The sequence below is a fragment of the Castor canadensis genome, chromosome 16, assembly GCF_047511655.1.
Source record: "Castor canadensis chromosome 16, mCasCan1.hap1v2, whole genome shotgun sequence".
In the NCBI taxonomy this organism is placed as follows: Eukaryota; Metazoa; Chordata; class Mammalia; order Rodentia; family Castoridae; genus Castor; species Castor canadensis.
The window spans coordinates 8,818,422-8,845,359 of record NC_133401.1 but is presented as its reverse complement, the minus strand read 5'-3'; the positions used below and the strand labels follow the sequence as shown (position 1 = coordinate 8,845,359).

The 26,938-nt window shown below is 38.8% G+C and overlaps 1 protein-coding gene and 1 long non-coding RNA gene across 2 annotated transcripts in view; one reads left to right on the top strand and one right to left on the bottom strand.

Annotated features, from left to right (window-relative positions):
• Positions 1-37: 37 nt before the first annotated feature.
• Positions 38-26,938, top strand: LOC141418119 (uncharacterized). The gene is made up of 3 exons (XR_012442771.1): positions 38-319; positions 19,795-19,835; positions 25,180-26,938. It is a non-coding gene; the product is annotated as an uncharacterized lncRNA (long non-coding RNA).
• The window catches only part of LOC109703196 (uncharacterized), a 40,099-nt gene continuing 24,360 nt past the window's right edge, over positions 11,200-26,938 (bottom strand). Inside the window, 4 exon segments of the mRNA XM_074058319.1 lie at positions 11,200-13,769; positions 13,772-14,233; positions 14,236-14,604; positions 26,642-26,737. Of these exon segments, the coding sequence (XP_073914420.1) occupies positions 12,898-13,769; positions 13,772-14,233; positions 14,236-14,604; positions 26,642-26,737 (1,799 nt within the window). The 3' untranslated portion in view covers positions 11,200-12,897.

Genomic DNA, 26,938 nt, shown 5'->3' with positions numbered 1-26,938 from the left:
TGGAGGCAAGTACGCCCCTCCCACTGCCAGCGAACAAGAGGCGCGCACGCCCCGCCTGTCTCCTGGGAGCCTTCGGGGAGGGGCCGTTGTACCTGGAGTGCGCACGCGCAGATGCCCACAAGCGGGTCGGGGCGCTGAGCTTCTGCCTAAAGCTGTGTCCAGGTGTTTTCCGAGCCCCAGCTGCTAATTCAGTGTGGTCCCGACTGCGGTAGTCTGAGAAACTAACTCTGGAGTTCTACTTCCACGCCTCAGCCTTGTTGGTGAGGATCCCGTGTACTTTCAGTGCTGTGAAACCAAAAACGACCTCGTTCTGGACAAGGTGAGCTGCTGAAGGTGGTTGCTGCATCTTGACTGTCCTGAGGTCTTATGATCCAGCTTGGATATACAGAGCCTGGGAACTTTTAATACTCCTGAAAAGGTCTAGCGTGACCCTTATAGTGTTAGGTAAATTTAGTAACTCTTGTATGAGTGAGTGAAGTTCCATTGGTAGGGGAATCTCGAGCAGAGACAGAGGACCCCAAGGCTTTTCAGGAAGCAATATTTATTAGCATGCTGGCAGCGGCTCAGTGATTCACATCAAAGGCTGAGCCCCAGAACAAAGGTCTCACCTTATATACCCTTGCAAACAGGTTACAGAAGCAAAAAGCAAGGTTTCACCCATATAGGGTTGTATGCAGCTCTATTGGCTATTTTGTCCCCAATACTATGTGACCTTCACGTTTAGATTTTTTTAAGTTTTATCTCACTGCTATGCCATCCCTTCCCTCCTGCTGCATTATCAGAACACGGACTTGCTTGTTTCTCTCTCTCTCTCTTTGGCCCTCCTCCCTGCTGCATCACTCCCCCCTCTGATGCTCGGACCCACCTAGGGTCAAAGAACATCATCTGGATTTAGAGCTTTGTATTTTCATGGATCATCGCATGAGCGCTGTTTTTCTCTCTGTAGTGGCCTCGATAGTGGTCCTGATGGAGGCAGAGATCAGGAGGATTGCTGTTTGAAGCCAGCCTGGTGCAAATAGTTTGGGAGACCCTATCTGGAAGAATATCCAACACAAAACTGGCTGGTGAAGTGGTTCAAGTGGTAGGGCGCCTGCCTACCAACCATGAGGCCCTGAGTTCAAACTCTAGTACCATAAAAATAATTTTAAAATAAAGAATAAGAAGAGATACTGAAATGTTAAAGATTACCAGGTAAAGTACTTACAAAAGGAGGTTAATGGCTACATCATCAAAAAGTTAATGATTAATGGATCAAACAATGAGGGCATTAATTTTAAAACTTTATTAGGGGCTAAAAGAAATCACTGCTTATTGACTAAAAAGTTAAATTCACTCAGAAGATGTAACAGCTCTGTAATCGTATTACCTTATTTTATGCCCCTATGTCATTTAGTAAAATAGGCCAAGCTCTGAGACTAAATAAGATTTTGAAATAGACTCATAATCTTTTAAGGTTCCATCTCTGCTACTTATTGAGAACTTAAACTGACAAAAATACTTATAATTCAGGAAAATGTAATAAGACAATTAGAATCTACACAATGTATAACATTATTTTTAATTTTGAAATAATTTTAACCTTTGCAGTAGCAGAATGGCAAAACCAGTGCAGAGAGATTGATGAAATGAAACTAATAGTCTAAAACAAACCTTACATTTACATGACTTTTCATTAAAGAGACCAAGACAGTACAGCTGGGAAGAGTCTTTTCAATAAGTAGTGCTGGATCTCCTGGAAATCCTCATGCAACAAAATAAATTGGATCTTTACCTTACACCACATATAGAAACTAACTCAAAAATGGATTAAAGACCAACATGTAAAAGCTAAAATTATGAAACTCTTACAAGAAAATATAGGGATAAATTTTAGTGACCTTGGATTAGGCAAAAGTTTCTTAGATAGGATACCAAAGTACAAGCATCGTAAGAAAAAATAGATAAAGAAGATAGCTTTAAAGCTTCTTTCAAAGGACACCACCAAGAAAGTGAAAAGACAATAAAAAAAAAACAAAGAAAAATATTGTCAAATCATGTATCTAATAGGGTAGTTGCATTTGGACTCCATAAAGAAGTATTGCAATTCAATTATAATTAGACAAATGAGCCAATTCAAATATGAGCAAAGGATCTGAATACAGAGCTCTGTAAAGATGATACATAAATGGCCAGTAAGTACATGAAAAAAAAATGCTCAACATTCTTAGTCGTCAGGGAATGGAAAAACCATCATGAAATACTGTACTCCTTTATAGACTCTACGATGACTATAATTCATCAAGACAGACAGTAAATGTTACTCATATAATTTGGAACCCTCATGTACTGCTGGCAGCAATGTAAAAAGCTGCATGCATAACACCAGTTACCCCCGCCCCAAAATTAGTACAGACATTTGGAAAACAAACTGGCAGCTCTGCAAATAGTTAACTTCCTGCTAGGCCTGTACTTCAGTGAAAACACATGGGCACACAAGGCTCGCACACAAATATTCCTAGCAGTATTATTCATGAGAGCCAAAAGTGAAAACAACTGATGAACAGATGTTTAAAAAAATAGTATATCCATATAATGGAAAATTATTTGGCAATGAAAAATGAAGTACTAAATCTGTGCTACAGTAGAAATAAATCCTCCACACCTTATACTGGGTGAAGGATTTCAGTCACAAAACCAGCAAATTTTATGATTCCATTTATATGAAATGCCAAAAACAGACAGACATCTGTTATAACCCAAGGTAGATGAGTGGTTGCCTAGGACTAGAGAGGATGCAGGCAGTGACTAAGAGGTATGAGGCTTTGGAAGAAGTTTGAAAATGGTCTAAAATTGGTTATCATGGTGGCTGCAAAACTGAATATTCTACAATCCACTGAATTCTACACTTAAGTGAGAGGATTGCATGGTATTTGAAGTACATCTTAGTAAAGGTCTTAAGAACAGTCCAGTTTCTTCAGATCCCTTATGTGAACAGAGTACATGAAGAATGTAATTGTTAAAATTAAGAAGTCACATTGGCACATTGTAATTAAGCAAATCACTCTCTGGATTTTAGCAATTCCCCCCTGAGCGTTGTGTTTCTTATCAAGAATGTGAATAGAATCCCTCAGTGCATTTGTTACAGATTAGCTTCCCCAATCTGGCTGTTTTTCAGCCTTGTGTTCGTGATCTTGACACGCTTCACAAATACTAATCAGTTATTCTATAGAATGTCCTTACATTTTCTTCAGTTATCCTCAGTATCTCTCAAGACTAGGTTGCAATGAAATGTTTGAGAGAAGAAGATGACAGAGGTGGTGTGCCCTGAGTTCTCCATGCGTCCTATCAGGGGTGCCATGGTGATAGGTTTCCTCCTTGATGTCACCTCAGATCATTTACTTAAGTTGGCAACATTCAGATTTCTTCATCATACAGTTACCAGTATTATCTCGAGGGAAACTATTCAATACACTGGAAATGACAAAAAAAAAGTAAATGCTTTGGAAGTGAGGTATAGAGACTGTGCAAAATCCTGAGTCTCCACATTTATTTATTTATTGGCAGCACTGGGGTTTGAGCTCAGGACCTTATGCTTGCTAGGTAGATGCTCTACCACTTGAACCATGCCCCAGCCCCCTGTGTCTCTTCAAATTTTCACCCAGTAATTTTAGCATCTATCCACTGCCTTCGTCAGTTAAGATGATAATGTATTTGAATGATGCAGATCCACATGTGGACTGTAACAATTCTTAGTTCTGCCAAGGCAATGAGTCTTTCCTGTGTCATGTTAGTTGTTCTGTTTTCTTTACTTGTATGTATTAGGAAAACGAAATAGGAAAAAAAATCACGCTTTCTGAATTTCAAATGAATGCAGGTTTAGTAGTGAGAAACACTTGGAATGCACCCATCAATCCCATTATTTTTCCTCAGGTTATTCCATGACCTACAGTTGAAAATATTTTTCTAAATTAACAGACTTAAGTTTTAGATCAGTTTTAGACTTACAGAAAATTCAAGTAGAGAGCATACGGAGTTCTAGGAGTCCCCTGGAATGCTACTACACACACACCTTTTTTTGTCAAAATCTTGTATTTGTGTGGTATTTTTGTTATACTTGGTGAACCAATATTGATAAAATATTGCAAGATTTATAACCTATTAAGTTTCAGTCTTTGTGTTGTACCAGTTATAGGTTTGATGAATGTATCCACCATTATAGTATTGATTAGAAAAGTTTCACTGCCCTCATCCTCTGTTCATCCCTCATCTGCCTAAGGCCCTGGAGACCACTGAGCTAGAATGTCACAGAATTGGAATCATCGTGTGTGACCTTTTTAGATTGGCTTTTTCCACTTAGCAACGTGTGTTTAGGGTTTCCCCATGTCTTTTCATGGCTTGATAGTTGGGATTTATTTCTGAATGATATTCCAGTGTATAAATAAACAACGGTTTATCCATTCACCTCTTGAAGGATATCTTGGTTGCTTTGGAAGTTATAATTAAAGCTGCTATAAATATACACTTGCAGGTCTTGAGTGGATATAAGTTTTTAGCTCATTTAAAGATTCACCAAGATGTGTGACTGCTGCATCTTATGAGAAGAGTATGTTTAGTTTTGTAAGAAAATGCCAAACTGTCTTCCAGAGTGGCTGTATCATTCTGCATTCCTGGCAGCAATGACTGATCATTCCTGTTGCTCCATGTCCTCACCAATATTTGGCAGTGTCAGTGTTTGGGATTTGAGCAGTTCTAATAGATAAATAGTGATACCTCATTGTTGTCTTAATGTGAATCCTCAAGCGATCAAGGGTGTTGATGTTGAGTGTCTTTTCATATGCCTATTTGTCATCTTTCTACTAAAGGGCAGAAAACAGTATGAACTGCAGGGAAAGAGCTTGCTGCAATGTGCACTACCTGAGTTTTGACTAGACGGACACAGGAAGTATCTGGTTATCCATACATATTTCATTTTGAAGCTTGAGTCTTGTACATGTTTCTGCTGAATGGTGGTTTAAAACCATGTCTAAAGAGTTCAGCAGATAATGACTGTCAGAGATGTTGAGAGCCTATGTTGAATTGATGGTGTCACTGGAAACGATACCTCTACCATTAAATTGTCAGTGTTTGTGGTATAAAATGCCAGTGAGATAGGCTACAATGGATTTTTCTCTTGAGAAATAGTTTATTCCTGATTTGTTTCTGTATTCTTTGTATGTGGGGTTCCTCATGTACTAATAGAGGGAGGAAAAGAAAAAGGAAGGGAAAGAGAGGGACAGAGAGAAAGAGAAATGAGAATATGCATGCCAGACTCTGAGCTCTGAAGAAGTTACACAATGTGTAGAAAGTTACCATGTTTAGTAAGTAGCAAAGCAGTATGCCACCTCAGAAAGGAAGGTAAAGTTCCACCACAGTGTGCCCACATTTTAGTTGTCTGCTTCATTTATTTATTTATTGGTGGGACTGGTGTTTGAACTCAGGGCTTCATGTTTGCAAAGCAGGTACTCTACTGCTTGAGTCATACCTCCAGTCCATTTTGCTCCAGTTATTTTGGAGATGGGGGTCTGGTGAACTGTTTGCCCAGGTTGGTCTCAAACCATGATCCTCACAATTCTCAGACTCCCAACTAGTTAGGATTACAGGCGTGAGCTACCAGTACCCAGCAGTTGTCAGCATTATTATATATTTGAATATGTAATGCATGCATAGGATAACCATTCAGTAGGTATAAAAAGTTAAGCAACCTTTCCTTCCAAGTATCCCAGAAGTATTGAGGGGGTGGCAGGGAGAGGGAGGGGGCGGAGTGGGTAAGGGCGGGGGTGGGGGCAGGGGGAAGGGAAGAAATGACCCAAGCCTTGTATGTACATATGAGTAATAAAACAATAAAAAAAAGAATTGAGTTACACCCTCAGCCCCCCAAAAAAAGTATCCCAGACATTCAGTAGCTCATTTTTGCATAATCAATGTTTTAATTTTGATTGGTATCTTTCAGATAATTTTTTTCATGTATGCCTATGCAGATGATATAGACATGTAGGATATATATATGCATATATTATATCCATCTATAAGTTTAAAAGCATATTTTTATGAACATTATCTTTTTTATCACACAGCTGTGGGCCCCAGTCAGTATGCAGGAGTGTCATCATTTTCAGTAGCTGCAAAACAGGCTGCATACACTTCAGCTTGCCCACACATTGGGTATGTGTAAGTTAAGCTTTCAAAAGTGTATTGGCTGTATCCTTTTTAACTCAATTCCCATTTTGACTCAGTTCTTACTTTAATGCCCCATTCTCTCCCAAACTGTAAAAATCATTTCAAATAGTTCTCTTTGAGGTCAAGGTTCAATGAAGATTACATACATGCATGTAATTTCAGCCCCATTTTTATTACAAATAGGACAACATGGTAATATTATTTCTTTGATACAGCCTGGAAAAATGCTGCACTCACAAACATATGTTAGAAGTATTTAGGGTGGCTCAGACTCTGCCAATGCTTAAAAAGTAGGCCGAAAACAGGACTTAGTACCTTTGTTTGAAGTTTTTGAGTTTACAAAAATAATTATGCAGTGTAGACACTAAAATCACATCGAATGGAAGGAAAAATGAAATGGTTTATAATAATTTCATTATAAAAATTCCTTACCTGACAGAATTTGGAAATTTTGGAAATTTCAAAAACAAAAAGGAGAGGCAAATCACCATGAGATGTTTATAAAATAAAAACCACTGTGAGGCAGGCAAGGTGGTACATGTCTCTAATCCCAGAACTCAGGAGGCTGAGGCAGGAAGATTACAAGTTTGAGATCAGCGTGGGCTACATGTAAAGACCTTGTCTAAAAAATAAAACAAACAAACAAAAAACCCAAAACCAATATGAATGTGTATATATTTTAAGAATTTTATTGTGTATTTTCATTTTAAAGTATAATGATATAATGTACAATTATGTCCTTGTCAGTTAAGAGATAAAATGTATTTTCAAGTGTCATCCTCCTGTTTCCTGACTGGCATTGTTTCTGCTGAGAAGTCAGTTGTCAACCTGTGGTTCCCTTGTACAGAATGAGTCACCTTTCATTTTGCAAGATTTTCTACTTGTCTTTGGCTTTGTGTTCATCCTAGTTGAACTTGATTGACTGTTTTGGATGTAGAGAATTGTTTTTCATCATATTTGGGAAATGTTGGGCTGTTATTTCTTAGCAGCTTCTCTGTCCTTCTCAATTTACAGCAACTGTAGCACCCTAGGACTCCCATCACAGGCCAGCTTGATATGTGGTTCCATAGGTCTCAAACATCTGGCTTATTTTCCTTACCTTTGTCTTTGTTTTATTTCTATTGGGTCATCTCTATTGATCTATCATTGGATTCAGAGGTTCTTCTTTCTGCCAGCCCTAGTCTCATTGAGTTTAGGAACTTTTCATTTAAAATGTTAAACTTTTCAAATCTAGAATTTCTGTTTGATTTAAGGACTAATTTTTATTTTTTGATATTCTGCATTTGATTAATCATTGTTACCATAATTTCCTTTCACTCATTAAATATTATTTCATTAAAATCTTTGGACATATTTGTAATAGCTAATTTGAAATCTTGCTATGTCCAACATACTGGCCCCCTCAAGGACAGTTTTTATTGATGTTTTCCCATACATGCCCACAATTTCTCATTTCTTTGAAGTTCTCATTTTGTTATTGTTGTTGTTAATAACTAGACATTTTATATAATACATTGTGGTAACTCTAGGGGGTTTCATTTGTTTTTATGTGGTGCTGCGGTTTGAACACAGAGCCTTGCTCTTTCTAGGTAGGCATTCTACCTTATAAGTCATGCCCCCAGTCGTGTTTTTTCTTTTCTTTTTTGTGGTACTGGGGTTTGAAATCAGGACCTACACCTTGAGCCACTCCACCATCCCTTTTTGTGTTAGGTATTTTTGAGATAGCTTCTCGCAGAATTAATTGCCTGGAGCTGGCTTCGAACCTCCTGATCTCTGCCTCCTGAATAGCTAGGATTACAGGCGTGAGCCACCAGCACTGGCTAGTCATGTTTTCTTGAAACGGTATTGCTTGGTAGCCCAGGCTGGCCTCCCACCTGCCATCCTCCTGCCTTTGCTTCCTGAGTACTGGGATTACAGGCATGCATATGCCACCACACTGAGCCCACCTTTTAACTTTTGATGGATGCTTAACATTGAAATGTTATATTATGGGATATTCTGATATATTTTAAATGTTTTTTAGCTTTGTTCTGAAATGCAGTTCAGTTGGTTGGAAATAGTTTGATCTTTTCAAGGTGTGTGTGTGGTACTGGGGTTTGAACTTAGGCTCTCACACTTGCTAGGTAGGTGCTCTATCACCTCAACTACATCGACAGTTTTTGTATGCTTTAGTTGTTTTCAGATAGAATCTCATATTTTTGCCTGGAGTCAGCCTCAGATGGCAGTCCTCCTACCTACACTGCTCACATAACTGGCACATGCCACCATGCCTGGCTTATTTGTTAAGCTAGGTTCTCACCAACTTTTTACTCAGGATGGCCTCAAACTGCAGTTCTCCCAGTCTCTGCCTCCTGAGTAGCTAGGAGTACAGGTGTGCACCACCACTCCAGACTCTTTAAATGGTGCTAGGGATTGGACTCAGGGCCTTTTTCTGAATGGTGTCTCACATTTATGCTCAGGCCAGCCTGGACCACCACCCTCCATTTATACTTCCCACTTAGCTGTGATGATGGGCACATTGCCACACACAACTTTTTATTGGTTGAGATGGAGTCTGAACCTCAATCCTCCTAATTTCTGTCTCCAGAGTAGCTAGGATTACAGGTGTGATACACTGTACCAAGCTCAAAGATCATTTTTAAAGTTTCATGGGCAGATCCAGAGCAGTCTTGAGTCCAAGGCTAATTTTTCCTATTAAAGGAGTAACCATGCCTTCTGAACTATGAGGTTTTCCACTTTGGCTATTGGTAACACCAACTGTTATTGGACTTGGAGTTATGAAAATCATTCGCTATTACTTAGACAAATGGATCTTTCCGCAGTTTCAGGTGCTTTTTTTTCTTCACATTTGAACTGCACAGTACTTAGTTAAAGATTCTAAGGAACTCCCGTCTCTCTATAGAGATGTGTGTGTGGCATGCTCTGTTCTGCATACCTTGCCTTCTCAAACTCTAAAGTTTGTATCTCAGTTCTAGAAGAACACTTCTAGAAGAACACTTCTAGAACAGAAGCAATTAGCTTCTGTTAACTGCCTGTGTGTATGGATTGGAAACACTCCATCAATTATATTGGGAGAAATAATAGGGTGCATCTTGGTTGTTTCTGCAACTGGAGATCATGATTTTGAACTGCTTGTCATCCAGTGACTGAAAACTGTCATTTAATTTCTTTAAGATGGGGAGGTAAATTCTATCCCTGATATTCTCTTGGTTGGAAGCAAACCTTTTTTTTTTTTCAGTACTGGGGGTTGAACTCAGAGCCTGTACCACTTAAGCCAGCTCATACGATTGTCTTAATATATCTCAGTAGTGCTTATTTAAGAAGAAAAACTAAAGAAAAACACTTAGTTCCTAAGCCTAAGGTCACCAAGACTAAGGCACTGGTTCAAAATATATGTGCTTGATAAATGGAGCCCAAAACTTTCACTTTTTGTGACTTTGTGTGTGTTTTAGTTAAGAATATGAAAACTATAGGAGTATTTAAAATTGTTCTATGGGAAGGATTAAGAATATAAATAGGTGTGAACATAAAAATAGGGAAGAATAAAACAACAAATACTTTAAAGGTATAGTTCCCAATTTGTTTACCATTTAAAAATATTATAATTTTTAAATATTTTTTATTTTAGAAGATTTAGAATGCCTTTAAATGGTTTTAGTATATGCTTTAAAGTACTTGATTAATTTTGCAATGCTTAAGTACTCAGCAATATTTAATGTGTTAAATCTATAAAAATTTTCTCATTGTTACTATTATTATTGGCACTATTGGAGTTTGAACTCAGGGCCTTGTGGTCACCAGGCAAGCAGGCACTCTACCACTTGAGCCATATGCTCAGCTCTTTTTGCTTTAGATATTTTTCAAATAGGGTCTTGCATTTATGCCCTGGCCGGCTTGGACCTTGATCTTTCCATTTACACTTTCTGCATAGTTGCAATGACAGGTGGGTGCCACCACATGTAGCTTTAATTTGTTGAAATGGGCTCTCTCAAATTTTTTGCAGGGGTCTTGAACCACTGTCCTCCCTATCTCTACCCTGGGAGTGAGCCACTGCACCTGACTTCTCTTTATTAATGTGGACAAAATATAGAATATTCCTGTGCAATGGAAAGAATGCCCATGATAATGAAATAGTTGTATATTTGTGTGTCTGACTGCAGATCTAGAGGAATGTTGATTGTTTAATGTTTAATGAAATGCTAATTCTTTGACAAATTATAATTTTAAGCATAGGGGAAAACAAAGGAAAACTATGAAGAAATATTTCTCATCCTGCATTAAAACCCTTCACACATTGAAGCCTCTGTCACTGTCATTAAAACTGTTGGTAGCTGATTGCCAGTGGCTCACGCCTGTAATCCTAGCTACTCAGGAGGCAGAGATCAGGAGGATCATGGTTTGAAGCCAGCCCGGCAAATAGTTTGCAAGACCCTATCTCAAAAAAACGCATCACACACAAAACAGGGCTGGTGGAGTGGCTTAAGGTGTAGGCCCTGAGTTCAAACCCCAGTACTGTAAAAACAAATAAACAAAAAACTGCTGGTAGGTGTCTAAGCAAGTTTATGCACCTAGTGGCATTTTATATTCTTGTAGATGTGGCCTGAGCCCTCAGCATAGTACTGCCAAGAACACATGGTACTTGGATCTCACTGAGGAGCTCTGCAGGAATGCTCCTTGTATGTGGAGCCCAGTGGTTCTGCAGAGATGTGTAGTGCTCACAGGAAGTGTGCTGGGGCAGGTACTCAAGTCTGTTACTCTGTTGGGCCCAAACAGAATGGAAATAAAAATAGTAGAGTATCAGATGGGTTTGGAAAAACTGTTAGCAATCTTATGTTAAAACTTTAAGGCAGGTGCTGGGGATATAGCTCAGTGGTAGAGCGCTTGCCCGCAAGCACAAGCCCTGGGTTCAGTCCTCAACTCCACAAAGACTCTGCAACCTCCTCCCCCCCAAAAACCCCACCTTAAGAAGGAAAACCAAACAAATAAAAGACAGGGTCAAAGGGGTTTTAAGCCAAGTTTTATTGAACTTTTAATGATAAACAGTGGCAATAACAAAACATTGAGGTGAATATCAATGGTGACTGGCAGTATTAGTATCAATTTTGAATATTTGTTCAAAAATTTTGAACAAAATATTCTCAAAAATTCAGCAGCTCATCAAAAACAGTAATGTAACATGGCAATGCATGTTGTTCTCCAGAGATGGTTTCAAACAAGACCTCAGTGTAAATGACCACATGATCATATCAAAGGAGAACAGTAACAAGCAAAAGATGCAAGGCTGACAACTCTGAAGGACTGGGGGTGATGGGAGGAGATCGTGTAGGAAAATTATTCAAAGGCAGTGCAGTGTGAAAATTGTTTAAGCCCCACCAGTGGGGAGTTGATTCAGAGTTGTCCAGTTCAGGAGTATGGGTTTCGTGAGAATTTACCTGCATGGCCTTATCATTGGATAAGAGGAGGAAAAAGGAAAAAGGAAAGAGGTTTATTCACTTCACAGTTTCAGGGATTCAAGGCTTGGCACTGAAGTTGGTTCAGCTCTGATGAGGCTCTCAGGGCCAATAGCATCACAACAGTAAGAGTGTGTGTTGGAGGAAAAGACCACATCACCCAACAGGTCCCTGGGGTTCCACCCTTCTCAGGCCACACTCTCAATGGACCTAAGAACTCCAACAAGGTTCTACCTCCTAAATCTTTCATATCAACAAAGTGGAGACAAGAACTGTTGGGAATACCATATAGGAACAGTACCACTAATCCAGCAACCAGTGTCTGTAAACCCCTGGGGTTGCAGATCATTCATTCCCAGTCGAGCCTTCAGATGACAATTTCATGAAAAACTCAATGCTCCTGAATTTCTCGTTAGCCCACACAACTTGTGAGAAATGTTTATTATTGTATTAAGACATTAAGAAACAAGGACTGGAAGCAGTAGCTTGTCACTGTAATCCCAGCTACACAGGAAGTGCAGAGAGGAGGTCTGAGATTTGAGGGCAGCCAGGGAAAAAAGTTAGAGAGACCTCTACTTCAATAAGCAAGTTGGACATGGTGAGACACACTTGTAATCCCAGCTACATGGAAACATAGGTGGGAACATCACAGTCCCAGGCCAGCCCCAGGCCTTGAACCCTATCTAACAAATAACTAGCCTGAATTTTAGTTCAAGTATGAAATATTTTGCTTAATTTGAATAATGATAAAAATGGAAATGTACTATTTATTGTACACTGAATTAAAATTTAAAAGCAAATCAAGAAACAAAACAACTAAAGTAAAAAAAAGGGCTGGGGGCATGGCTCAAGTGGTAGAGCACCTGCCTAACAAGTGCAAGGCCCTGAGTTCAAACCCCAGTACTGACAAAAAAAGGATTTGAGGTAATCTGTAACACAGCCATTAGTATGTCTAGCCATTAGCTGTCTAGTGTAGGAGGCTCTTATTCATTTAACGAATAAAATTAGTTTACAAAAATTCCATGGTGCAGACGTTGCAGGCATAGGCACAAAGATATTAGGATTTCTATTTTCCTGAATATGCCATATCCCACAGAGACAGGACTGACACTGGATGCTTCCTAATGTGGCAAGAACTGAATTATGCAGTCTCATTTGCTAGAGACAAACCTGTGAGATTCATTTCTCGCCAATGTTAATTGTCTGATGTTGAAAAAGCATCAGTCTGCTCGATGGCATTTGCGTATTCCTTCTATTCTTGGACTTTGATGCTCGCGTGGACTCTTTTATGTGCTTTGAGGACTGCACAATATCTGAAGGACTTCACATACTGCTTGCACACATAGGGCTTCTCACCAGTGTGGATTCTCTCCTGCTGCACAAGATTTGAAGCTCGACTAAAGGTCTTCCTACACTCCCTGCAATCATAAGGTCTTCTGCCAGTATGGATTTTCTGGTGTTGTGTAAGGTACCCACACATCTTAAAGGTCTTCCCACAGTCTTTACACTCATAGGGTTTTTTATCAGCATGAATGCTGTGATGTGCAGTAAGGTGTGAACTACGTCTGAAGGCCTTCCCACATTCTTTACATTCAAAAGGTTTCTCGTCAGTATGAATACTCTGATGTAGGGTGAGATTTCTGCAGAAAGTAAAGGTTTTCCTACATATCTTACACTCATAGGGTTTTACACCACTGTGGGTTTTCTGATGTTGGGTGAGATATCCATGCAAACTAAAGGTCTTTCCACATTCTTTACACTCACAGGGTTTCTCACCAGTGTGAGTTTTCGGATGTTGAACAAGGTTTGAGCCAGTGCTATAGGACCTCCCACATTCCTGACACTCAAACACTTTCTTACCAGTGTGAATGGTCTGATGTCGAGTAAGATTCCGATACAAAGTGAAGGTTTTCTTACACTCCTTACATTCAAAGCGCTTCATGCCAACATGGATTTTCTGATGTTGACTGAGGTATCTGTGCAAGCTAAAGGCCTTCCCGCATTCCTTACACGTATAGGGTTTCTCACCAGTATGAGTTTTCTGATGTTGAAAAAGTTTTGAACCAGTACTGTAGGTCTTCCCACATTGCCTGCACTCAAACACTTTCTTACCAGTGTGAATTTCTGATGTCGAGTAAGATTCCGATACACAGTAAAGGTTTTCTTGCACTCTTTGCATTCATATGGTTCCCCACCTTTATGAATTCTCTGGTGTAGAATGAGGTATGAGGCAGTGGTGTAGCCCTTCCCACATTCTTTACATTCATGCGGTTTTTTTCCAGTGTGGACACTCTGGTGCACAATGAGTTGATGACTTCTTTTAAAGGCCTTCCCACATTTCTCACACATGTATGGCTTCTCATTTGTATGAGTCTGCCTGTGTTCAACAAGGTTTGAGCACCAACTAAAGGCCTTCCCACACTCCTTACACTGATAGGGTTTCTCACCAGTGTGAATTCTCTGAGGAATCCTGAGGTGTCCACCTTGACTAAAGGCCTTCCCACAATCCTGACATTTGAAGGGCTTCCTGCCAGTGTGGACCCTCTCATGTTGAACAATATGTGAGGAATAAATGAAGGCTTTCCCCGTTCCCTACATTCGTATATATTCTCACCAGTGTGAAGTCTTTGATGCACGGAAAGTTGATAACCACTTTGAAAGGCCTTCCCACATTCTATACATTCGTAGGGTTTCCCTCCAGTGTGGAGTCGTTGATGGAGAATAAGCTGGTAGCCACTACGAAAGTTCTTCCCACACTCTTTGCATTCACAGGGTTTCTCCACAGCACAAAACCTGCGATGCAGGAAACCTTGAGGGCTACTACTAAATTCCTTCTGGCATTTCTTAAATCCATGGAGTTTCTTCTTGCTATATAGTCTCTGAAGTCGTGTAGAAGATATATCTTTCTCATAAGAGGGCATTTCTACATAGTTAATTATTTCACATTGTAAATCCAGAGCTGGAATAAAGAAGAAAACAAAAATATTTATGTTTTATATCATGAAACTTCTATAAAAGAAATAAGAAGCAATATTTATGCTGGGGGGGGGTGGAGCTCAGTGGTAGAATGCTTGCCTAGCACTTTTTTTTGCACTGCAAAAAAAGAAGAAGCAACAGTCATAGTAAGTGAGTGGCTTACAGAATTCTAAAATATGGTTATGAAGTTTGAAAAAGGTCAAGAAGAATCCAGAAATGTATGAGCTAAGACAGTAAAGTTATTGACTAAGGAAACAGGTAATGTTAGGTTATGGCTCAGAATCTTTGACAAACTTGGTATAAGTCTGATATCATGGCAGTATAGAGACCAAATGAATTAGAATTGAAAAGAGAAAGACCTTGGCATCTTTATTTTGAGCCTATCACTAATTTGGATGCAGACTGATATTTAAGAATTCGTCCCTTAAGCAGAATATGGTGGTTCACTCTTACAATCCCAACACTCTCCAGGCTGAGACAGTGGGATCATGAGTTCCAGGCCAGCCTGGGCTACAAAGTGAGACTCTGTCTCAAAAACCAAAACACTGAAACCAAAAAAGAAAAAAAATGAGCCAAAAACCAAAAAATAATTCATCCCCTAAATTTCTCTAGTGATTGTTTATTTGTAGAATAAAATCCAAACCCCTTCCCAAGGACAGCAGGACTCCTGCTTACCTATGAAGACTCAGATCAAAGCTCCCTCTCTTCCATCACCTTCTCGTCCAGAGTGTGGTACAACTCTCTGTCACTTAAGGCTTTCCAGAGACTTTCATCTCTCAAGAATGCTTGGATGCAGGCACCTTATAGGATGGATCCTTCTTATCCTTCAGGTCCCAGGATAAGTGTTCTGTCCTTGGAAAGGCTGTACTGCCAACTGTAAGTGTGTCTGTGTCTCGGGATTTAGGTTCTAGAACTTCATTCCTTTGCTTTCAATTATTAATTTTCTTATTGGATATTCTCCTTGTTTACATTCCCTTAAAATTCCTCAAGAGCAGACACATCCCACATTGTTTCACCACTGAATTACAAGGCCAGGGTATGTCCAAAGTGCCAAATAAATTACTGTAATTACATCGGTTGAGTTTTATTATTCTAAACATGCTAAATGTGTGCTGCTTCATATCCCTTCCTATGTCCTCTCTTCCCTCTGTCAAGACCAGACATTCTAGTACTTCCAATGTAAGTATTCTGATGATACTATTCAGTTAATTCACAGATATAGACTTGAATGAAAATCTTAAGAAACTCTTTCCAGTTGGAAATGTTAGAAAGAATAAATAAACTATGATATTAAGGAAAGCCCTGGGGTACCAAATGCCTAGAACTGTATGAAGAAGGAAATAGTATGTGCAGGCTGGAAGATGGCAGTCCAGATTAGATGCAAGAAAACAGGAATATTGTGCAAGATGAGAAGGCAATGAGAATTTGTCTGTGACTCAATTGTGATATGTGCAGAAGCAGGTGAGATAAAACAAACATTCACTGACCTCAAAAATAACACTGAGTCAGCATCAGTGGATAGCGCCTATTTCCTAGCTACTTGGAAGGCTGAGATCAGGAGGCTCAAGGTTAAAGGCCAGCCTGGGCAAATGATTTGTAAAGACCACACCTTCAAAATAACCAGAGCAAAATGGACTGGAGGCTTGGCTCAAGCATGGAGCACCTGGAAGCCCTGAGTTCAAACCCACCCAATAAAACCCCACTGAAAATAACAATAATATCAGAAAATAAAGGCTCTCCATTTAACTACTGTGGACACCAGTCAAAGGCAGGATGAACGCTCACAAAATAATTTTGAGTGGATGTCAAGACTGATGAAACCAAGAAGGTCGTTAAGAGGTTTATAACCCTTCTTGAGGGATTAAGGTGGTTCCCAAGCAGGTCAGAAAATGATTTAAAAGATGTGAGAACAGTGTGGAGTTTTATGGTGGTCAGCATGTGGTGCTGGGACAAGGGTTGCTGCACATGGGATAGACAGTGGCTTATATGGTTTCAATTTCCCACTGGCACCAAAGGGGGTGGAAACCCAGCATTTTATTAGCTACCCCAAAAGAGGGGCAGAATGGGAAAAAGAAGAGGTAGGGCTTGAAAGTTGTCACCATCTGGACCAAGCACAGTGGCACACTCCTGTAATACCAGCTACCTGGGAAGCAGAAATAGGATGATTCCAGTTCAAGGTCAGCCCAGGCAAAATAGTTAGAAGACCCTATCTTGAAGAACAAGCTAGGCACACATATTATCCCAGCGTGTGGAAGACATAGGTAGAAGGATTGCCATCCAAGGTCAGCCTGGGCAAAAAGTATATGAAACCCTATCTGAAGAATAACTAAAGCAAAAAAGGGCTAGGAGTTGTTGCTCAAGTGATAGAGCACTTGCCTTGGAAGCAAGAGGCCCCTGAGTTTAAACCCTAGTACAGAGAAAGAGAGCGAGACAGAAAAAGACAGACAGACAGACAGAAGAAAAATAAAAAGAAATTACAGGCGCTGGAGTGCAGTACAGTGGTATAACATGTGCTTAGCATGTGTAAGGCCCTGGGTTCAATCACCAGCAAACACAAAAAAAATTATAAAAGTGCTAAACAATTATCTAATATTTGTATGCAAATAAATTATAGAACATAGATGATACTATGTTACAGAAAAATATTTGATCAACATTGACCCTAGGCTTTACAGATAAATTTGCACAGAATAATGTCAAGTAAAGGACATAGTGATAAGTACCCTGATGGCTTACATGTAGCCTCTCTGATTCCCTACTGACACAAAATCCTCATCTCTAAATAGTCTCCACTCAACTAGGATAACCCCTAGTACCTCTGATTAGTATCTTTAAGGAACACTACTATCTTTGTCTCACTATTCCCTACTAATACCAGAAGATCCTTACAGAAATGTTTTTGTTTTTTGGCAATATTCGGGTTTCAACTCAGGCCTTGTGCTTGCTAGGCAGTCAGGCTCTCTACCATTACACTCATGTACTCAGCCCTTTTTTGCTTTTAGTTATTTTTTCAGGTAGGACCTGACATTTTTGACCATGGCCAGCCTCAAACCTTGATCCTCCTACACATGACCTCCTGTGTAGCTGGGATCACAGTCATGTGCCGACTATACCCAGCTGGTTGGTGTTGAGATGGGGGCCTGACTACATTTCTGCTTGGGGTGGCCTTGAATGGTGATTCTCCTGATCGCTACCTCTCGAGTAACTAAAGTAATGTTTGATTGCAAGAATGAGGAAGGGAGGACACAAGATAAATTTTAGAATCTTAGCCTAAGATTTATGGTTTTGTTTTAAAAAATGTATCTGAGTACTTAGCTTCATATACTGCCAATACTGTGACAAAGAGGGCAGAAGAACTGATTATGTTGGATTAAACAAACTAAGTAAATGAAAAATGGATAGATCTAAAATGATTCTTTAGAGAACAGAACCATTTTTCAATAATTTTTATCATTGTCATGCACCACCAAAAATTATATAATTAGTAAAAAAATATTATATATATTTCCTACCCCTTCCAAGGGGATTATATTTTGAGGTTACCAAATAATTCCAGTTGCTTATGTCAGCAAAAAACTACAAGTGTTCATAGGATTTTTTAAATCACCTAGCAATTCCCAATCTTATTAAAATATGAATAGGGCTGGTGGAGTGTCTCACATGGTACAGCGCCTGCCTAGCAAGTGTGAGGTCCTAAGCTTAAACCCCAGTACTGCAAAAAAAAAAGAAAAGGTAAGTATAAACAATGTTGTCAATACTGTAAGGATAGTTGCTACAGAATTGAATGCTGCTGTTGTTCCAAAGCTTTTTCCACTAACAACAGGAAATACATAACTGAGCAATGGAAGAATCAGATTGCTATCCTAATTGAGTAGCAATGCTTAGGAGTTACTGTTGCCTTCCAATACATGTTGTGTGTCTTTTGAGAGAGGACACATAACTACCAATCATGTACTTTACAAATGTTTAACGGGAATTCCTCCAAACTAAAAATACTCCCCAATTTATAAGAATACAAAGGAGACAATAAATTATTCCATACAACAGAACACAGACATTCAGAAAGATAACAAATGTTACAAGAGTCACCTTGTCACTTCAAGATGTCAATATCATACAGAGAATGTGTTGGATTAAGGAAAATGTTATTGATGCGGTAACCAGATGTAGTGCTCAGTCCTGAACTGGAATACTGATTTAAATAAACGAAATAAAATGTAGTAGAAATAGAAAGATCCCTGACAGTGACAATCAGGTTACAAAATGGCAAGAGTGTAGCATCACGTTGATAAAAAGAAAAACATGAATATCAATGTGTGTATGTACTAAAGGGCTAAGAGTGGTAAGAATTTAGATTTTGATTGAAAAATATTTTTACTTGTCACTATTTTCTTATTAAGAACAATGTACACAGAGGATTTCTTAATTGGGGTTATTACTTTTAATTAATTTATACTAAATTGACATGAAATAAAAACATCAAATCATCAACACAATCCAGAGTCTGAGTAGAACATTTACTCAACAAGGATTCAGAACTTCACTGATATAATATAAATGCTGCAGAATTCACTTACTTTGAAGTCACACCCAAATTGCTTATAAAAGCTGATGATGTACTGGGCTATATCATTCAAGTCTGGATGTATTTCAGAGCATCACAATCATACAGAATATATAGTCTGACCCACAGAATAATTATTCTATAAGTCAACAATATCAAGACAACTAGACAACCAACATAAATTGGGTAAGAGTGCCTCTAGGTGACCAATATAATGAACAAATGTTGCCCTGTGATATGACAATATAATAATTATAGATATTGGAAAATGAATTAGAATTTTTCTGAATATTCTAAGGCTATAGACAAAGGGAACTGTTAGTGAATTTGTTTCTCATGTGGCTACATGTTAACAATTCTGAAATGTGTGGCATGTATGCTGGGTTTGAACAAGAGGAATGGTGGATGGTGGGAGCTGGTCTTCTCACTGTCAGAAAAACAGCTTTCAGATAAACACGATAGGAAGGCTAGACTGTACCTGTCCTGAAAAGAAATCAGACACGTCAGTATGAAAGTTTAGCTTAATGTAGATATACATGGATGACAGGAAAACACTTGTATGTATATAAGAATGTATGAGTGAGTTTGTGTGCATTATTTCCTCTGTAGGTCTTTGGGATGGCACAGAAGCAATGGCATGCCTGGTAACAGTGAGTATATTCAGAACCCAGACCTTGGTATTTAAATACCATTCACCAATAAATGGGGGCTCCTGGGAAAAATGGCTGATCCTAGGATCAGGGAAGGAAGAAAGTAAGATGAATCTGAAAGTAGCACCAAGAAATAAATTCCTTCCCCAAACCAAAGAATGGGGTATTTAAATGGACTCAGGAACTAACTGAAAAGAGGTACCAATATCCAACACTGAAACAATATGTGTAACAAAAGAAATAATGCAATGTTGATTGTAACTTCAAGTATAAAATAATTATGAGTCTACACTGATATAAATAAGTTGGAAGAAACAAATTTTTCTCAAGCAGAGTTCCAGGTACTAATAGGCATTATACCTAGAAAATATAGAACTTAATTTCCACTCCTGTGTACCTGTCCCCTGAGTAGGAGAGACTTAATGAACTGCTTCTAAAGAATACAATATTAGGGCTGGTATGGTGACTCATTCCTGTAATCCTAGCTACACAGGAGGTGGAGATGGAGAGGATAGCAGTCAGGCCAGATGATGTTAGTGATACCTCCTTCTCAACCAACAAGCTGGACATCATGGTACATACCTGTAATTCTGGCTACGTAGGAGGCTGTAGATAGGAAGATAGTGGTCTAAGGCAAAAAAAGCAAAACCAAAAATAAATAAAGTAAAAAAGGTTGGGGCATAGCTCAAGCAGCAGAGTGACTGCCTAGCAAAAGCAAAGCCCTGAGTTCAAACCCCAGTTCATAAAAAAAACAGTATTGGAGATGGGTGCCAGTGGCTCACACCTGTAATCCTAGCTACTCAGGAGGCAGAGCTCAGAATTGCGGTTCAAAGCCAGCCCAGGCAAACAGTTTGCAAGACCCTATCTCAAAAAATCCTATCACAGAAAAGGGGTAGTGGAGGGGCTCAAGGTGTAGGCCCTGAGTTTAAGACCAGGTACCACACACAAAAAAAGTAATGGATATTGGGCTGGTGATGTGGCTCAGTGGTAGAGTCCTTGCCTAGCAAGCCTGAGGCTTTGGATTCACTCCCTAGTACTGTAAAAATATATATAAAATCTAGTATGGAAAAGGAAAAACAGTAACTTGGCAGATTCTCCCTTAGCCACATGATGACAGTTAACATCATCAGTGACATCACATGTGTATCATGTGACCTGTACATGATGTGATCAAAAGGCACTTCACCCATGTGGCAGTCTTTCTAAAACCCCGTATCTCCATTCCAGTTCCAGAAAAACAAGCCCAGGTGGAGGGATATTCTTCAGGAGAGCTGGTGGGTTCTGTCAGGGCAGTTTGTCAAAGTCATGAAAAATAGGGAAAGACTGAAAAAAAAAAACTGTCATGGAACAGAAGAGACAGAGACATATTGAGTATATGCAATGTGATACCTAGTTGGACAAATCCTGGACCAGAAAAAGGACATCAATAGAAAACTGGTGAAATCCAAACAGAATCTAGAGTTTAGTTAACACCAATGTCAGTTTCTTAGTTTTGGTAAAAGTATGTAAGAGACGTAAGATGTTAACAGTGGTGGAAACTGGTAAAGCTGTATGAAGGAATCTGTATTATCTTTGTGACTTTTTATAAATCTAAAATTATTTCAAAGTTAAAAGTTTAATTAAAAAAAAGATAATTAAGCCAGGTGTTGTATCACTGGCCTATAATTCCAGCTACTCAGGAGGTGAAGGCAGTAGGACTGTAAGTTTGAGGCCAGCTCAGGCAAAGTTAGCAAGATCCTAGCTCAAAAACAAAATACAAGCCGGGTGCTGGTAGCTCTTGTTTATAATCCTAGCTACTCAGCAGGCAGAGATCAGGAGAATCATGGTTTGAAGCCAGCCCCAGAAAATAGTTCAAAGATCTTTTCTTGAAAAAACCCATCCCAAAAAAGGGCTGGTGGAGTGGCTCAAGGTGTAGGCCCTCAGTACTGTCACAAAAATAACAACAACATCAAAAACAACCATACACCAGTGTCTCATTCCTATAATCCTAGCTACTTGGGAGGCTGTGATCAGGAGGATTGAGTTTCCAGGCCAGCCTGGGCAAACAGTTCTTGAGACCTCATTCCAAAATAACCATAGCAAAATGGCCTGGAGGTGTGGCTCAAATGGTAAAGCACCAGATTTGCAAGCTCGAAGCCCTGAGTTCAAACCCTGGTCCCACCAAAAAAGAAAAAATTACAAACAAAAAGGGCTAGGGACATGGGGTGTGGCTCAAGTGATAGAGTGCTTACCCATCATGTGCAAGGCCCTGGGTTCAATTCCCAGCACCAGGGAAAAAAAGATGATTATATAACACCTCTGTGAGTGGTAAACATGGTTAAGCTTACTCTAACCACAATGGGAAAACAATGTAAGCCTATTCAGAATTGTCACAATGAATTAATTCCCTCTATATAACCATATATCCTAATAAAAATGAAGAAAAATAATAAATTCACTCTTCAATAATTCCAGAAAAAGAGAAAGCAACAATACCCAATGTGGGAGTGCTAAAAGGTGCCTTAGTAAACCATAGAAACATAATATTTTTTTAATTATGTTAATAATTTGGATGAAATACATAAAGCTCTAATAGAAAGCCTCTGCAAAATCCAAATTCAGAAAAACTTGGGACCATCTGGAACCATTCTATAACCATTATATAGTTTAAATAAGTAAGACAAAATCAGTAATTAAAACTCAGAGCTCAGATTTTTTTTCTAGGATGTTTCCTCAAATATTTCAAGAGGGGTAGGAGTCAATAACAAGTAAGTACAACTCAAAATCATAAAAAATATTATAATAACCAGATATGCTAACCAGACACCTCAGACAAAAACCAGCTGCATCCTAGTATATCAATAACTGACTACATATAATAGTTTTTTTTGGTGGTACTGGGGCTTGAACTCAGTGCTCTACCACTTGAGCTATACCGCCAGCTCCATATTGTAGATATTTTCTAAAGGCATATAATTATGTATTACAGAAGTTCTAATATTTTAAGTTTAATTCATCAATTGTAACTCAAAAGTATATAAAAATGTAATGAAATATAAACATGTATTTAGTTTTTATGACTTTTTAAAAAATCACTTTTTCAATCAAATTTATTTTTAAATTTATAGTTTATGTTAGAGAGTAAAAAGTATACAATCAACAGTTTGTTGATTTTTTTTTTTTTTTTTTTTTAGAACAGGGTCTTCACTTGGTAGCCCAGACTGGCCTTGAACTTGTGATCTTCCTGCCTCACCCTCCCACTTGCTAGGACTATATAGGTATGAGCCAACACACTTGGATTTTTTACCCTGATTTAAAAACAACAAATCAACCTTGACTAGTCTTTGGTGGTTTTCACTGCAGCTGGATGAAGGATTAGATAGTATTCCTAGTGAGGCAATTCCTTTTGTTTCAGTACAATTTGAACACGATAAAGAAACTTATTTTTCTTAACTTCAGTAATGAGAAATGCAGCCTCCTTTAATCTGTTTCAAATAGTGAAGGCTGACACTTCACATATGTGATCTGAAATTTTAGATTTGTGTAAATCATATTCTAGGGCTGTAGCTCTGAAACATGAAAACACCAGGAAGCAGTTAGCCACCTTAGAACACAGACACACACACACTGCCCAGCTGTTATCTAAGCAGGCCTAGCAGGTAAAAGGGCCCAGAGCAGTGAGCACACTTACTGCCTATAGCTGCATTTCTAAATCCCATTCTCCAGTGAAAGGAACCAGGACTCCTTAGAGGAGTGGCTGATTCCAGGGCTGGGCCAAGAAAAATGTAGGATGATCCAGAGTAACACCTTGTAGTGCTAGAACATAAGCTATGCTCATCAAAGGCTAGGGCAGGTGGAAAAGGCACAGGGAGCCAACTGAAAGAGCTTCCGAAGGCTGGAGCCGAGGGATAGTGATTGTAACTGGATTGTAATCCATGGAGTAAAACAGACACCTAATGAGTCCATGCTCACACAATTGAACAAATAAACAGGGAGAAGAGGTCTTCACTACAGAAGAATTTCAGTTAATAAATACAGAAGAGAAAAACAAAGTTGCCATTAGACAAATGTTGAAGAAAGAACTGTTGGAAGCAAAATCCATTGTTGGATTGCTAAAAATCAGTGGGTGAAAACTGTATGTGGAATAGGATATCTGTATTGTGTCAATAGTATCCCTCAAGGCATTTATCAATTAGAAGGAAAAACATATTAATTTTATTGTGGAAAAATCCAGCAGACCATCTTTTAACCAAGTGATCAATGTTAACAGCACAAGCATTCCACTGACAGACTCCACTGAGAAGGACAATACGTCCTTTGGACTGGATTGTTAACAAAAATAAAAACTTTATGGGATGTTATCAAACCAACCCAAATTGAGGAATGTTCTAAATAATTGGTCCTCTTAAAAAGTATGAGGGACATGAAAAGACAAGGAAGTTCATGAAACTCATAGATTGGGGAAAGACTAGTGAAATGAGGTGACTAAATACAAAATAGTATTTTGGATTAAGTCCTAGAACAAAAAAACTAGTGGAAAAATTGTTGAAATACAAAATATGAATAAAGTTTGCCACTTATTAATAATCAGTGATACTGCATAAATGTTAATTGCTTAGTTTTTTTTAATTTTTTTATTTTTTTGAAACAGACTGTAGCTATGGGCTCAAGCCATCCTCCTCCCTCACTCTCTTATAGCTGGGACCATAACCAAGTGCTTAGTTTTGGTAAATGCACTATGGTTATATAAGATGTCAATAATCAGGGAAAACGGGGTAAAGGATAGATAGTAACTATACAATATTCATAACTGTTCTATAAATTAAAAAATTTTTAAATAAAAATATTAAGACCATTGAATAAAATTTAAGAATCTGTAACAATCCAAAATAAAACAAAAACCAGTGGCTGTTCTTCATTAAAGAACGGTAGCACATGAATGTAGAGGGAATGATAGAAAAATCACAGTCTCACACCACAGATTGTTTATTGACAGCAAAGAGAAAATGAGTGATACATTCATGGAAAGTACCTCAAAGAAGTTATTTCATATTAGCATCACTAGGGCACAGACTCCCATTCAACCCAACTCTCATGCTAGCATTACCAGTGCAAAAGCCTGTGTTCTGTCTCCTGATGTATTCCAATGAGAAGAACACAATGTCATAAATTGAATCTGTTAAGTTTCCTGACCCCTCTACTTATTTAAAGAATACAGGAAGGCCAGAGAATATGTTTAAGTATATTTTGGGGATAATATCAGCAAACTCCAGAATGAAGGATGTTTGGGAACAAAAAAAAAAAAGGAGATGGGAGATGAAGAGAACACTTCATGTAAAGAGAACATGTATGTTGAATCTTCCAGGAGTGGGGGTACGGAACAAAGGAGAACGATGGAGGAGGTGAATTCAGCGATGACACAGTGTAAATGTCACAGTGTGTCCCAGCACAACAGTAACATGATGATGCTAATAACAAAAAAGAGAACATGTGAAGAGGGCTGGGGGCGTAGCTCGCTGGTAGAGTGCTTGCCTGGCGCACAAGGCCCTGGGTTTGATACCCAGCACTGCAAAAACACAAAACAAAACCAACAGCAAAAGGCATGAAGAAATTGGAGGAAGAAGAAACTTAGCACTATTAAAATCACAATAGTGGGGCAAGGGGTACAGCTCACGGGGAGAGTGCTTGTCTAGCATGAGCCCCAGAACAGTAAATAAAGAAGATCACAATACCACTCAGCAAAAGAAAGAAGACTGTGATTGCATGGAGACAGATGGAGGCCTTCAAATTTGACTATGAAAGCTTACCTTCTTGTTTAAAAATTTTGCTTAAAGATTATACAAGAAACTTGTGTGCTATTATTATTACAACCTTTCTGTAACTCTGAAATTACATTAGCTTTTTTTTTGGGGGGGGGTGTTTTAACTACTGACCTGGGTATAGTGACAGAGTTGTTTAACGTATATAACTTATCAAGCTATACATTTGTTTGGTGGTCTCTGTATTTGTCTAATATTTTTTAAAACTGGCTTAAAAGCTAAAATGAAAATATGTTTCATTGATTCTAAGTATTTTTATTACTACCAAATCTAACAATTCTTCTTATGACCTGACTCCTCTCAGTATGACTTCATTTCTTTTCACTCTGCTCTAAGGATCTCTATTCTGGTGTATTTGATGCTCCTTAAACTCACATAACTCTCCCCATTCCCTTCCCACTCTCCACTCTCTCTCCTGATTGCTCTGACAATCCTGAGCCTCCCAAGCTCTTCATTCAGTTTGACACATTCTTCCCCCGATAACACACGGCCTGTGCCCTCAAATATTACCACCCCAGAGAAGACGTCCCCAACCATCTTACCGACGTCTGCCTACTTTCCATTACAGCTCATTCTACTCTGTAATGGGATTTGTTTATCTGCTTATTTTTATATTCACTCATCCTAGTACAATGTAAATTTCATGACAACAGGGACCTTCTAAGTTTTACTCAGTATCACCACATAGATACATGTGTGCGTGTGTGCGTGTGTGTGTGTGTGTGTGTGTGTGTGAAAGGGAAGCTGAGAAGAGGTTGAATCCAAAATACACTTAAAATGCTGCACCAAAGCAAAAAGAAAATGGGTTTGAAGTATAAGAGAAATAAGGCCATTGACAAATGGAAAAGTTGAAGCTCGTTCCACAGCTCATGGTGAAATTTTTATTTCCTCCTGAGCCCCAGGCCTGGTGCTTTGGAGAGCTTTATAAATAATAACACAAAGAAGTGTCCTCTTTCCCTTACCACACAAGTCATTACCAGGTCTGGCTGTGTCCCCTGCTTTCCTTACCTGTGTATTGTCTTCCTGTTTTTTTCCTTAGAATTATCCAGGGCTCTTTTCCTTGCTCCAGTAACTTGACCACATCTGCCTTAGAAGTGGAATGTCCTGCTTACAAGAAAAATATATAGTATAAAAATAAAAACAAAGTCATGAAAACCTTTGAGCCTAATGAATTAAATGTCAAATGTTACTGCTAAAAGGTTCAGATAAAAGGGGTGAAATGATTTAAGAGATGAGGCAGGTTCAGGTGCCAGCCTTGCTAGAACTTGTAAGGCTGAGATTATGGAGATCATGGGATCATAAGGA